Source organism: Oreochromis aureus, linkage group 18 (genome assembly GCF_013358895.1).
Source record: "Oreochromis aureus strain Israel breed Guangdong linkage group 18, ZZ_aureus, whole genome shotgun sequence".
NCBI lineage: Eukaryota > Metazoa > Chordata > Actinopteri > Cichliformes > Cichlidae > Oreochromis > Oreochromis aureus.
The window spans coordinates 16,309,173-16,323,767 of NC_052959.1; the positions used below are offsets into that span (position 1 = coordinate 16,309,173).

The 14,595-nt window shown below is 41.2% G+C and overlaps 2 protein-coding genes across 6 annotated transcripts in view; one reads left to right on the top strand and one right to left on the bottom strand.

Annotated features, from left to right (window-relative positions):
• arhgap21b (Rho GTPase activating protein 21b) overlaps nt 1-3,401 on the top strand; it is a 37,362-nt gene extending 33,961 nt beyond the window's left edge. For both annotated transcript variants that reach the window (XM_039602226.1, XM_039602227.1), the window contains 2 exons: nt 141-172; nt 281-3,401. In XM_039602226.1, coding sequence (XP_039458160.1) covers nt 141-172; nt 281-1,837 — 1,589 coding nt within the window. In that variant the 3' untranslated portion in view covers nt 1,838-3,401. The remainder of the gene's footprint in view (nt 1-140; nt 173-280) is intronic.
• Nucleotides 3,402-4,680: 1,279 nt separating this feature from the next.
• Nucleotides 4,681-14,595, bottom strand: part of LOC116316988 (dipeptidyl aminopeptidase-like protein 6) — a 94,482-nt gene continuing 84,567 nt past the window's right edge. For all 4 annotated transcript variants that reach the window (XM_039602841.1, XM_039602840.1, XM_031735645.2 and 1 more), the window contains 17 exons: nt 14,481-14,578; nt 14,230-14,356; nt 12,132-12,170; nt 11,886-11,993; nt 11,712-11,803; nt 11,581-11,628; nt 11,387-11,499; nt 10,565-10,612; nt 10,358-10,456; nt 10,068-10,137; nt 8,119-8,313; nt 7,958-8,012; nt 7,746-7,848; nt 7,596-7,651; nt 7,400-7,472; nt 7,239-7,312; nt 4,681-5,994 (listed from right to left, as the gene is read on the bottom strand). In XM_039602841.1, the coding sequence (XP_039458775.1) occupies nt 5,848-5,994; nt 7,239-7,312; nt 7,400-7,472; nt 7,596-7,651; nt 7,746-7,848; nt 7,958-8,012; nt 8,119-8,313; nt 10,068-10,137; nt 10,358-10,456; nt 10,565-10,612; nt 11,387-11,499; nt 11,581-11,628; nt 11,712-11,803; nt 11,886-11,993; nt 12,132-12,170; nt 14,230-14,356; nt 14,481-14,578 (1,545 nt within the window). In that variant the 3' untranslated portion in view covers nt 4,681-5,847. The remainder of the gene's footprint in view (nt 5,995-7,238; nt 7,313-7,399; nt 7,473-7,595; nt 7,652-7,745; nt 7,849-7,957; nt 8,013-8,118; nt 8,314-10,067; nt 10,138-10,357; nt 10,457-10,564; nt 10,613-11,386; nt 11,500-11,580; nt 11,629-11,711; nt 11,804-11,885; nt 11,994-12,131; nt 12,171-14,229; nt 14,357-14,480; nt 14,579-14,595) is intronic.

Consider the following 14,595-nt stretch of genomic DNA (forward strand, 5'->3'; position numbering starts at 1 on the left):
GCTCTCATTAAATCCATTGTATCTGTCACTTTCACTCTGACCAAACTTTGAATCTGCCTCTTCTTTCTGTATATTGTCTGCTTTGAGACTGTCCTTAAGGTGTGAGACTTTTACTAATGAATCTCTTGTTTTTAATGCAGACTCAGCATGTAGTGAAACCTCCAAATCAAAGGTAATGTGCTCCTTTGTTTCCGTTTTCTCATTCGTGTCTGAGCTAGTTTTGTGCTCTGAAGTCCAGTTTTCATGATGTTTTAATGCCATTTTTAATGTGTGTCATCAGGGCTTGTGGGGATCAGGGAAGGATCAGTGTAGCAAAGAATTGATTCGCTCCTCCTTCTTCGTTAACCGCAAACGCAAGAAGCCCAAGGAAAAAGTTCAGCCTAGCAGTTCAGATGATGACCTGGACCCTGTGTTTACAAAGAAGGAGCTACCAAAGGAGAGCCAACAGCAGCCTCTGTGGTCCCCGCACAGTCGGACCGAAGAGGAGGAGGAGGAGGAGCAGCAGACAGATGAAACCAGCGAGAAGGAGAAGGAAAAGAACAGTTCTGAGGAACAGCTGGACAAAACCAATAGGAAAGAATATCTCTCTAACAGCTCGATGTCACAGCCCTCTCCCTCCCTGCCTCCAAAACGCATTTCCTCCAATCTTCAGACTGGATCCCCCTACCCCTCTCCTACACATTCCCCAGACCTCAGCTACCGCATGCCGATGGTTCACCAGTCCTCTCTCACGGACCCGCCGTCAAACTATGATGACACGGTGTCTGACCTCGGAACGATGAACAGCACCAGCTCTCAAGCATCAGTGCCCAGAATGAGGCGTGGCAAGACGGTGGGTGCCCTGGGAGCAGAGATGTGTCCCAGCGGGCTGGGAGCGGAGGTTTGCTCCATTACCTCAGACTACTCCACCACATCCTCCATGACTTTCCTGACTGGAGCTGAGCTCAGCACCCTCAGTCCCGAAGTGCAGTCTGTGTCTGAGAGCAGGGGCGGAGAAGATGCCGATGATGAGAGAAGCGAGCTCATCAGCGAAGGAAGGGCAATGGAGACGGACAGCGAGAGCGACCTGTCAGTGTTTACTGTGGGTAAAGCTGACCAGCGAGAACCACAGGAAGCCCTTCGACCCCTCCCCTCACACAGACTCATTGAGTGCGACACACTCTCGAGAAAGAAAGCTTCCCAACAGAAAACCAACAGCGAGTCTTCTCTGGACGGCGCTCGTAGCGATAAAGATTCCACTGGACCGTCACGCTCTTCGGGGTCAGTTAAGGGTCGTTCCACCGCAAGCCTCAGCACTGCATCCCGGAGTGAGCTGGACAAAGGAGAGCCCACGTGGAAGTTGAAGATCACAGACCGACTGAAGGTACGCATGCGAATGTCTGTGGATGACATGTTCGGTGTGGGCAGCCAGAGGATTCAGTCCTCAGAGGGCCGCAGTAAGAAGAAGAACATCAGACGCAGACACACGATGGGCGGGCAGAGAGACTTTGCCGAGCTGTCAGTTTTGGGAGACTGGCCGCAGCAGGTTCACATCGGCTCGCGGTCGGAGCTCTCAGCTGTGGACCGGCTGAAACCTAAGTGCAGCTCTCAGGACTTCTCAATCGGGGACTGGATCGCCCGCGAGCGCCACCGATCCAGCAATCCCGAGGTCAGCCTGGACTTCTCTGAACAGCAGAACCCTGGAGCCTCGTCCTCTTCTGAACCCCCACATCATCCTGCTGAGGCACTAAACGGGGACTTCCCCCAGAGCAAAAATCTGAGCCTCTCGGCCACCGCTCACCCACATAAACTCACCAGTTCCCAGGTGGTCCATTCGCGCTTCTATCAGTACCTGTGAGAGGTGTGTGTGCGTGTGGCTGTGTGTGTTTTCGGTCTGTCAGGTGTGTCTCTGTATATGGGAGTCTGTCAGTGTAGTGTCTATTGTGTGACCAATGTCTAGTGAATGAGCATGTTGTACAAAAATGTCTGGAGTGTGTGTCTAAGTGCTGCGTGTATGCTTGTGAAAAGAGAATTACTGCACACAAGGATTGTTGAGCTTGCTCATGTTTAAGGCATGGAACAAAATTTTATCTTTTTTTCCATTTTGTTTTTTGTTTGTTTTTTCTTTTTTATATTAAAAATGACTTTGGGATGGCCCAAGAGGAGGATTTCAACCCTCCTTGTACAAGTCCCAGGTGTGCTAAAAATCAAAAGGACCTGTTGCCCGTGAAACAACGAGTCTGAAGTACGTTCAAGGAAGTGTGAACACTCAAGTTAAGATTGTTTAAAGGTTTAGCTAAGTGGCTTTAAGGATGAACTGACTTAGGATGAATAGGAAGTAGTGGAAAAGTGCAGATTTTTAGTATTGCAGAGTAACTATTTTTGCGTAAAGAAAGTTACAATGTTCAAAGTCAGTGAGTCTGTCGGTAACCAAATGAAGAATGTACAGACATGCTTGCTGTAATACTGACTAAAAGCTTTAGATGCTTGTGTTTCATTCTAAAGTGTACATATCCCTATTTTTCTGTGTACTTGAATTGTGTTTTTGGTACAGCCTCTGTGCGTGCGTGTGTGTGTGCGCGCGTGTGTGTATGACTGCCTACAAGCTGTCTGCTGTCAAGGGGCCTTTCCAAAGGTACAAAGGTGACAAGGAGACACTGGTCTTATGCAAATGGAAAATATAGTTCATACTCATCCCTGCTGTGTGGTTTAAAGAGCAGTGAACAGCATCCCTCTGATGCAAGCTATGTTTTAGTGTTCAGAGTTCACACGTCTGTCAGCGACTGCAACGAAGAGAGAGTTGGGCAAAGAAGAAAATGGGTAATCGAACCAGAAAAATCAAGTTTTCTTCACTAAAGAAAGTGCCTCACAATGAAATGTTAAGGGTGCCATATTGTCTTTGTTGAGATACACGAAGATGTTACTGTGAATGACATTTTTACTGTTGACTCTCAGTCATTCTACAGGTTAAGAAAATGCCGAGCTTCCATTCCTTAGGCATTCCACTCTGGTCTTAATGTTTTATACGTACTTTATCCTGTTTTTTCATTTGTTTTTTTTTTGTTTTGTTTTTTTTTATTTTAACAGAACTTGAATTTTAAATATTCATTGTAAAATAAGTAACTTAAATGTACATATAAATGCCATGTTTTAGCTGCTTTATTTTTCATTTCCATCAGATTGCAAGTTTAAGTACAGTATTGAGAAATGACAACAATGACGATGATGAGGATGATTATCTCGAGGCCTGTGTGGGTGTTGTGGGCAGTTTGGTACTTCTCTGTGATGAGAGGTTCCCTGCAGGAGGAGGGCACTTCATTGAGCTGGATTGTTTGTATCAGTGCAGTGTTCCTCTTGATTGTAAGGGGGTGTGCACAGACTCCTGAAACACTGGAAATAAAATTTTGTCAATGGCAAATATCGATTTTCGCTTTCTTACCCCCCCTCTTCACCACTTTGTATGATGGAAGCGAGATTGGTCTAAAGCAAAGAAATCTTTTTAAATAGGGTAAATGCAACTTAAATAGTTGTGAATATATTTAAGCTCTCAAATCATTTTTTAAAGTATAATTGAACATTAATGTTTAAATTCATCTTAAATGTGTAGCATTAAAACATTTCTCTGAAATATGTGTTTCAATTGGGCCGCTCACTACAAACTTACCATGTTTTCCTTCTGCTGCTGTTTATCAGTCTGCATCGTTTTAGTGCAAGTTACCCAGTTTTGCGGATATTGGCTGTAGAAATGTTTGTCTTCTCTGGAATGTAATGGAAGTAAAGGGCACATGCTCTGCTCTGCACAGAGCTTCCAAAAATAACGACCTGGGATCCCCGAACAATGTAAGCAGGAACTGTGTTCATTTTACTACATTTATCGGAAAGATCAGTGCATGAAGAAGCTTGCATTTTTAGTAGTTTATTGGGAAAAAAATGTTTCCTATGAAAAGAATTTATACCCCCTTTTTAAAAAAAACAAAAACAAAAAACCCCCAAACATTGCATATTTTTCTTATTCTTCTTTTGCATTAGTTCCATTATATCTCTGAAAGTCGACAACTCCTACCACATCAACCAGATTGGATGTAAATTTAGCAGTGAAGCTGTACCCAGAATTCATTTCAACAAGTAAAATCAGTGAGGGCTGAATTCCCCTCAATGTGCATTCTGCTTCACTGTAAACCTGTACAATCGCATTCATTTGTCAAACTTAAATACACAGCTTTTTTTAAGATGGTGATTTAGCATGAAGCCTGGTAGGTATTTGTTTGCTTATACAGCCATTTCCTTCAATTGCATGTGTATTGCTTATACTACATACAAGCACACTAACCCAAGTGAAATACACTTAGGGGCCACTTCAATAAGTATGTGTTCAACTGTTTAATCCAAATATTAAATCAAACAATCACATGACACAACTCAGTGCTTTAGGCATGTAGACAGGAATAGAAAACGAACTCAAAGATGTGCAGAAGAGCATCTCTGCATGCACAACATGTCCAACCTTGAAGCAGATTGGGTCCAGCAGCAGAAGACCACACTGGTTACCACTCTTATGAGCAAAAAACTGTGATGCTGTCATGTCAGTGCGGATCAAAAGGGGCAACAGGTACTAATGTAGTGGCCAGTAAGTGTGATTTCGTACCCAACCTGGTTGTCAACGTTTGACAACCACAAGCATAAAGGCAATGTAAGGTCATGAATGAAGCCAAAGAAAAGATACGTTTCAAAATGCTTTATATACAAGTTGCACATACAACATAAAGACTCAAAGAATATGTTTTATACACTTTGTACATCAGTTGACTAGAAACCACTGACAACAGAAGTGATATGAGGAGAGAGAACACACAAAGTCGTCAAAGTAAACCACAAAATAATAATAATAACAATAATAAAAACCAGCATAGTTAACTCACCAGTACGCCAGTTTGGATGGCAAATATCAAGAAACTGCAAACTAAATATTGTTGGTTTTGTGTTAGTGTAACACCTTCTCCCCAGCAGTCGTACGGTTATGTTCTATTCAGCTCTTCCTAAGTTTTAAATGTGCCAAACCTTTGCTCATAAATAACATTGCCCCTTGATTCACACAACGCCTTTTCCATATTTACTCATTTTCAGTGTCATGTGGGCTCCTAACATGAACACGTCACCCACAGTAAGGCACAGTGACTAAAAGAAAAACGAAAGGGTTCGTTCGGAAATATGAAGAGGAAAATTTCACACCATTTTTGTACAGATACATTTTTTTGGAGTACAACACAAGTTAAACATTGTGCCTTTGTTTCGTAAAGCAACTAAAGACTGACGCAGCCAGACAGCCACTCCGACACGGTACAACTGTAAGACACTGAACAGAGAAATTCTGAGAAACAAGTACCAATAATCATACTCATGAACACAATAATCAGTAAGTTAGTTGGCAAGGTTATGAGAAACTGGCAGCCTTTTGAAAGTTAAATCTCAACATGATGAGCTTATCTTCGCAGGTGGGGGATATTTGGTGCCGCAAAGCACTGGATTAATGTGCCTGTTTTGTAATGGAGACGCAATGCCGAATGGATGTTTTGTTGATCCTCTATTAGTCCACCAGAGGGAGCACTAGTCCGTTAATCAGAGAGAGACATGACTGTTCGCATCTGAGATTTATTCAGCCTCTATCTGACTGGTTTCCCTGTCAGCAGCCAGCACGAGATGAGGAGAAGGGATGTAGGCAGAGGCCCTTTTTGCACATGCAGGTGCTGCACTTCATTGGAGCTAAAATCAGATTTGACAGCAGGTGGTGCGGATTTACTGGGATGGAACGAAAAATCTGTTGCATATTGTGCTGTAGTATCTGGCCGGGGCTGCTCAGAGGATCAAAGTTTAACTGTTGTCCTCGTTCTCTTCCTGCTGGTCATCTGTCAGAATCTCTGGTAGCCGGAAACACTCCTCGAAGAAGTTGACCAAGGACTGGCTCAGGTGCTGCTGTGTCCCCTCACCGTGTAGGAAGTGTCCCTCATCTGGATAGATCTGCAGATAAAGATGGAGAAATTGACAGAGACCGTGTGGTGAGGCTGATTTAGTGTCGTTCACTCAAAATCAGATTATTATTACTTTTTTTAAATAATATTTTTCATTGGATAGTGAAAAAGTGAAGATAGACAGGAGTGTGGGGGCAGTCAGGGCGCTATTATAGCATTTCTTAGAAAAAAAGTACTAAAGCATAGCTTGAAAGAAGTGTAAAAGAGTGACAAATGCACATAAAAGTGGATGAAAAGAAGTTTTTCTTGGACATTTCACTCATTTTCAATGCAGTCTTTGTACCTGATCATTTTCAGAGTAATGCTGTTTAGGTTGATAAGTCACTTAACGCTGAACCATGAATCATTCAAGCATAAAAAAGACACTGAACTCAAGGGATGAACCCGTGTTTACAGATAGTCAACAGCTTAACAAAGAATAAAATGGTATCTTTATGCACTTTGTTAATAGCAGCCTGTCACAAAATTCCATAATTTGTTTGCATTTCTTTATTAGAATCTATGAAAAATATCAAAGATAACACAGTTTGACTGTCAGAGCTGTTAGATAAATACTTGGCATATCTTAGTGCTGTGTGCTGTGTGAAGTGGAGGACAAAAGAAGATGTGGTAGGCTTAAAAAAGCAAACAAAAAAAGAGGTCTACAGCAGACAAACGGTATCTGAAAGTCATGTTCTAAGAAATACATGGAAAAAAAATCCTGCAAAGACCCAACATAGGACCTGAGAGACACATCTGACCCTTCAGCTGATCCATCTACTGTTGTATCTGTTCTCCAAAGTCTCATCCATAAATGGTCTCAATGAAAGGGTGGCTTGTCAAGAAGCTATTACTAGAAATTACAGGAGGATTTTATTTTTTATTTTTTCCTTATACACTGTATTTATTAAAAAGCCTTTCTGGCATGTATACAGGCAAAAAAACAAACAACACTAATTATGATATTGTGGGGAAAAAACTGCAATATCAGACTGTGCACTGGAACACTGTGCATAAACATAAACTGCATGTAAATAACTGAACAGTTCTTCAATCTGCAAAACTAAGAAAAAGTTATTTGTCAAGCTAAAATGGGGAAAATTAGAAAGAATAATACACAAATTAATCTGAAATGAAAATAACTGTTAGTTGCTGCTCTCAAGAGATTTTGGGAGCATTCTTCACACAACATTAGCCCATTTACAGACACACACACTTTTATTCACACCAGTGATTTCAGACACTGTGGCTCACCTGCAGAGTGTAATTGGCCTTTTCGCTGATTAAATGGTTGATGAATTTGGCTGTGTGCTGGAAGTGAACTTTTTCTGTGGTGGTGAAGATGATATTGCAGTTAGACTCTGAGCACGCAAATATTTACTGTGGTATTTAGAAAAAGAGGCACTGGGTCCTACCATCAGCAGTCGGGTGAATTATTAAGTACTGTTTCTCCAGCAGCTGACCCGCTCTGTGTGCTAAATTTGCCATCTGGAGGAAAGAGACAGAGGGAATTCCACCATGTCATTAACACGTTCTTTTATAAAGACCCCCCAACTCATTCTCTGAGCTCAGCATTCTGAAGCAGAGGAGAAAAAGGGGTGGATACTTTACTGTGTAAACTCGGGAGTCTGTCTTGGCGCCGAGGTATCGCTCCGAAAATGCAGATGCTGCATTTTGCAATAAAGAAAACCAGGGTTAGAAAGATTGGGTGCCTTTTAGATCTAAGACTCACTTAGCAGAAGATTTACTGTAAAGTTTTACCATAAAGCTCGAAATCTGTGATGGGGGAGACTGCTGTTCCACATTTAAGTTGGGTAAATTCTTCTGAGCTCAAAAGCAAAGTTGCTAAATAACCACCATAGGCCTGGAAAAGAGGGAGACAGATACAGTATGTGAAAATAATTTCCAAGCGGTCTGTATTTTTATAAAGGCACAGAGGTGAGTTAAACAGTGCATCTGTTATGTCTTCTTACCTTTCCATAAACTCCCATTCGATTCTTATCGATGTAGGACTGTTCGGATATCAGCCTGAAAATAAAAAACAAAAAATTTAAAAAAACCCAACAATAATGAAAGTGACAGAAGCCAAATGACCAAATAGTTTTTAAGCTGTGCTCATCTTTCCGAGTCTGACCTGAGTGCCTCCAGCTGGTCCCTCTCCTCCAGTTTCCCCAGCTTCCTGCGGATCTTGTGGAGGAGGTTGGTGCCCTGAAATCCGCTGCCGTGGCCGTCAAAGCGGACGACAATTGTGCTGAAGCTGCTGACCAGGACGGTGGCCCAGTCCACCTGGAACTGCTCCGTCACCATCTGCCCACCGGGGGTCCCATCCCTGTGGGAGAAGCACAAAACAATAAGTTCAACTAATATCTCAGAGCCTGGTGTAGTATTATTATTATTATTATTGGTTGGCAAAAAAATGAGGAAATTAACTCAGAAAAGGGAACTTTGAATAATCAGATCTTTTGCAAAACACTTACAAAGAGAATAAAAGTGACACTGTTGATTTTAACAAGTCCAATACAACACCATAACCCCTTAAATATGGCCACAAATATTTAAATATTGCAGTTTTTAGACATGTGGAATACAGTGAACAACATTCACATTATTTTATTCTGGAGCAATAACATTTGATTTAGTGATAGAGAATCAATGGGGATTATTTCAGCCTTAGGTAAACTGTTTCCCACTCCAGCTGCTTGTCTTCACCGTTAAATGTCAGAAGATTGCAGTCAACTGTATTCTGTTATTGTACCTCCCCCAATTCAAATGCATATAATCCTAGCTACCATGGCCAGAGAAGGACAAACAACAATGGCTGCTGTTCATTTGTAGTGAGTGTAGGCTGTAAGTCCACTGTTTGCTTCAGCTTGCAGTATAGGTCCATATCTATTTACTTAGGGGAGGCTGTAAAACTTTGTGAAAAGAGTCCGATACGAGTCGATGAATCAGTGAAGCTAACTTCTGTTGATACTGAGGTGAGTTGTTGAGGATATCCTTAACTTTTCTTAGTAAGTACTGCTGTTTTTGCTGCTGTTAGCCAGTGTTAGCTGCTGTTAGCTGCTGTTAGCCAGTGTTACTGAAATTTTCATTGAAGGTTATCTAACATTGTTGGACCGAGACACTTAAAAAATGAAACTCTCATATGATTTGAGAATTTAATCAAACTGGTTATCACAGAGAAAGTTTGATTTTTAGGACAGTCGAGTCTAACATTAGCTGGTGTAATGTTAGCTTATATTGTTATTGTTGTTAATGTTCAGCAGTTGTAAGCTGTAATTTTTAGAGATGAGAGAGAGATGATGAAAATATACAGGTAAAGCAATTAATACATAGTTATACATAGTTACAGTAAGGACTTACTGTTAAAAACTGATGGCAAGAGTTTGAAAAGGTAAATATTTATCAGCTTGAAATGCAAACACACACACACACACGAAAGAACAACTTGCAAAGTCGGGGATACTTTTAATATATCCAAAACATCTTGTTACTGACATGAAGGCTGAAAAATGGTGGAATGGTGGTACAAACAAATGTTTGAGCTGAGGTGAAAAAAATGACCTAGCTTATGTAGAAAAGTTATTTATTATCCTATAACAAGTCAGACATTTGAAATAGTTATCAGTGTTTTGTTCATTCATGTTGTTCCCAGAGTCTGATTTAAAAGCTTACAGCTAGACTGAAGCCTGAAGAATCATTTCCAAACTTGGGAAATGGGATCGTTTGGGCAGAATCTGAATGAATACTGGCCTCGTAAAACAAAACAGTGACGTGCATAGCCGGCCTAGGATCCAGTGTTTTGGGGTTTAATACAGTACTAAAGGTGCAGTACTAAAATGATGCACTAAAGTTCTCCTTTGAACATTAAGTAAAGTCAGTTTTAACTGCAGAACTTATGCTCACCAGACACTTCATTAGGTACTAGTACTGGGTTGGTCTCGATTTCTGTCACAGCAGAAATCGAGACCTTAGTTTCCTGACGTCTGATGTCAACAAGGCATTTTGATCCAGTGAACTGCCACTCACTGGGTATTTTCTCTTTTTCTAACCATCCTGACCACACATAATATTTATACTCACACTAGCAGCAGTAATGGATAGGTAGCTGTTTCTACAAATCCAGCTGGCTTCAGAATCTGCATCGTCAGAGCTAGAACAGAAAAGAAAGGATCAATGGGAATCTCATAACACAGACTTCCTATTTCTTATCTAATTACAGTGTACAGTTGTGGTCAAGACTTTACAACCACTCATCATCACTTCTTTGAACTGCTCTTTCTCGAGGGATGAATAATTGTACATCATACATCTTTAATGACTTTAGAAAACAAGAATTCGGTGCACGTTGGGTTACACAGAGGCACACTTACTGTAGCCTTCTATGTCAATGGTTTTGTACTCCACTCTGGGCATCTGCATGTTGTTGTATGTGTTGTTTAGTCTTTTATTTGTCTCCACGTCAAACACCTCTGCAGTTCAAGAGAAAAACCTGTTACAAATTCTCAAGTCCAAATGTATTTTGTGTATTATTAAACATATTTGTAGACGTGTTGTAGACGATGCAGGCATACACTTACTCTCTTTGTCCTCAGTTCTATAGACAGCCACACTCGGTATATCTGGTCCTACAAAGAACAATGCAGGGAAAAAGGATCAGCTAACGGAAATGTAATAATAGAAGTTATTGGATAAGCATGATAAAATATCACATAACAAGATGCTGATAAAAGGCTCAAATGCCTCCAGGAAGGCAATAATAAAGCCACTGAAACCCAACCCTCTGTAGCAGAATAATCTTAAAACAGCACTCTCAGCCAGCTCTGCAGTTAATAATCTACTTCCGTCCCATGAGGAAGTATCTTATTATTTCACAATGGAGCTACTCTCCAAAGATCCAATTAATGAAGAAGGCCACTGGCACTTTTCCTCTCCGATGTGATCCCCTTAAACAAATCAGCTTCCATAGAAACCTCAATGATGTTGCCCAGTGTTGAAGCCAAAAAATGTCATTGTATTTTTCTGCTGGAGTGTCTCTAAGGAACACAAGAGACTTCTACTACTAAACAACAGCTAATCACTGAGCTTTCGTCGTATAATAAACGCTACAAACACTGAAAGCCGCACACCCTCTGTTAGTACTCACGTGACTGTTTGCAGGCAGTCAGATGAGCTGTTTATTCTTACTGCTAATCAGGAGGATCCTACAGTGGTTTGAGGTTATCTGCTAACGTCCAGTTCGATATAAGCTCTCTACCTGACATGGAGCACTAATTCAATTACACTTTCTACTGAACACGCTCTCTGAGTCTCCCAGGAGGCCTTCGCTGTCAGGAGTGCTGTTATGTAAAACACTTTTAGTCCAAGACTTCCTCAAGTGATTCAAGGTAAAGGACGCTCACCTTTACAGTTGAGCAAGAAGTACTGCATGTCGTGGCTGAATGAAACATCCATATAGCCGCACTTGAACTCACAGGACAAGCAGCAGCGGTTGAATGGAGCGATTGTGTCAGCACTGCAGGATGGCACAGAGTAAATAATGTACACTTAAAGCGGCACTTGAAAAAAAATCATCAAGATGACTTTAAAGCGCTACCTGTACAAGTGCCGCCGTTTGGGGTCATCCTCCGTGCTCAGGAAGTAACTGTGAATCATCCGAACACTGCTGTCAGATAACACGAGAGCCAGGACTGCATTTAAAAATGTGAAAGCATCTTAAGGTCTTACATGAGGTTTCTTTCATGATTGTAGGCCAAGATCCTGGTCACATCCCAGTCTCCAGAGGTTAGGGACTGAAGTATGTCTGTGCTTGTGTTGGGCTAAAGGGAAGTAACACAAATTAGACACTCACACAACAGGGCAAAGGAAAAATATTACAAGCAAAGGATTAACATTACATACCAGAGATGTGGACATAGAGATGTGGAAAAACTTTCCTCTGCCACCTTGAGGGATCGCCCTGGTGAAGAAGAACTTGTGTCCATCTTTGGAAAAGAGCGGCGGCTCGTTCTGAGGAGAGGAGAGAAGTTACAAAAACGTGCCTGCAGGGCTTTTTATATCTTTGTCTGTTTACTTGTTCATGCACACACGGGGTAAAAAAAAGTCAGTTTTTTAGCCAACTAGACTTCTCCATCTTTCATCACATACCTGTCGGTGCAACCAGCTCTCACTCTCATCCTCATGTTTCTGAAAAGAATAAGAGGATCTGAGCTGAAAGCTTAATTCAGCAAATAGGAGGGAAATGAACAGATACATCTCAAAAGGTTTTACATTTGCAGTTATGTAAAAAAGAATGCTTTCAGTCCCGTGAAAGCATTCTTTGTGCCGATATGTCGTGTTTGGTTTTCGTCAAACATGGCGCTGTGCATTATGGCCACTTTGGTCTTGACTGTGCAGAGGACATTATCCCAGAGGTTTTGTAGTTTGTTAAGATACAACTTTGCAAGCCTAGCTGTGCTGCCATATTCTTTTCAGAGAGAAGAGATTTTCTTCTGGCAACTTTCCAGAAAAGCTATACTTGTTCATCTTTTTCTAATTGTACCATTTTGAAATTTAACATTTAACATAGCTCTTGGATTTTTTTGACATTTCTCTGTGACCTTGGGATGCATTTGCAGGGACATCCTCACTAGAGAAGACCGGTGACTATCTTGAATGTTTTCCATTTGTGAATAATCTTTCCTACTCTAGAATGATGGACTTTAAATGGTTTGCAAATGGTCTCATAGCTCTTCCCAGATTGATGAGCAGCAAGAATTACTTCTCTAAAATCACTGCTGATGTTGTTCCTCCTTGGCACTCTGTTAATACACAACTGAGCGCTTCAGACCAGCAAACTGCCAAAACCTCTGCTTTTATAGAGGAGCTGATGATCAATTAATCAACTGTATTTGAGCGGTGGCACTTGGCTGCTCGTTTCCATCTTAATTCCTAAGGAAGCAATAAGGGTGTAACTTAATTTGTGTACAAGAAAGCTTTCAGAAGACTGTGCAGTCCTGTGAACAATTTCTTTTTCACGTCACTGTATATTCTTGCCAAAAAATTAGACAAACAAACCCAGTCTCTCTCTACTTGATGCTGTTGGCTATATATAACTCTAGCATATATGACAGTGCCAGACAAGACTCTCAATACCAATCTCATACATGCAAGTGTGGCCAAAAAAAACAGCAAAACACCTGACAGGTCACAGCTGGGATTCAAACTGACGAGCTAAAGCAAGAACAATGTGATTTTGTGATGTGTGATATGAAAGTCATGGTTTGTGCATATCAGCTGTAGTCTAGAAGAAGCTTCTCTTTCAGTTTTATGTAATAGATTGGACAGGAATAATTAAAACAGTGATACACGACTTATAGAAACCAGCATCTTTGCATAAATATCAGCCAAATGCTGGAAACTGCTGTCTCCATCCACAGTGTTTTTGAAGATCACTAACTCTATAACTATCAGTCTACATCAAGTGTATCAGACATAAGGCCCGGGGACCAAGACTACAGTCTAGCCAGGTGGAAGCTTCTGGATAATGTGAAGGTGGGCAGAGCTTTTGGACTTTAAACAGTATTTTCACAGTAGTTTCCTGTTGATAAAGACGGCCACCATTGGCATTCAAGCTACAAGTAATTAGATACACAATAACAGAAAACGTCCTTTTTTCTTTTTGGGAATTAATGTGAATTACCATCAATGAGCTACCAGAACTTTTTCTGTAATTTTCTGTAAAAAACTGAGACATGTTGTTGAAATTGCATTTCTTTTTATTCTATTAAATGGTATTAAATGTACAGTTAAACGTCTTCAGACTGACAAAAAGGGGATTTTCACTTAAGATTAAAATGGGCTGTATGAGGCCCGCCATATGAAATGTTTGACATGCCTTTTTTGGGGATTTATATAAGCGACTGTTTCACAAGAACACAAGCTCCTCGTCTCATGCTACAGTGAAGGATATTCGCCACGCTGAATGCTTGTTAAAAAAACACCTGGACAATGTGTTATACATAGCAACTTTACTCTTGTAGGACCAATGGTGCCCTTGTCAGGACCTATTTTTCTCTAATGAGTATCTGCAGCAGCAGTTTGACGTTTGATTCAAAATAAACTACAGTGTTTGTGTTTATCGACATGAAAAACATGTAAGCCAGGTTCATTTCCAGTCTTCTCCCAGGAAAACACAGAATGTCACAAGTGTAATACTTTAACACAACGGGGAAAGAGTGGCAGCTAATTTCACACTTTGTTTCACCTTAATGCAGACTCCGGTGGTCGCCTCACACAGTGTCAAGATGGAGTTGTTCTGGGCTCTGTTCAGCCAGTTGACAGCCAGTTTGGTGTTGGTTGCCCATTTCACCATGGTGATGTAATATTCCCTCCTGGAAAAGCAGAAGGTGAGAACACATGACACCTCTGACAAGCAGCACTGTCTCCTTTAAGAAAATATATCTCGGTGCTTGTTACTTTATACACAGCGAGGCACCTTCAGATTCAGTCACTCACCCTATCCGGGGGTCATCAGGTTTCTTCATCGCTACCGTGTGCAGAGGACCGTGGAGGCTCACCACTGACAGGTGCACTACAGGGTTTTCTTCTCCAGCCTGCAAGGAAATTAGAT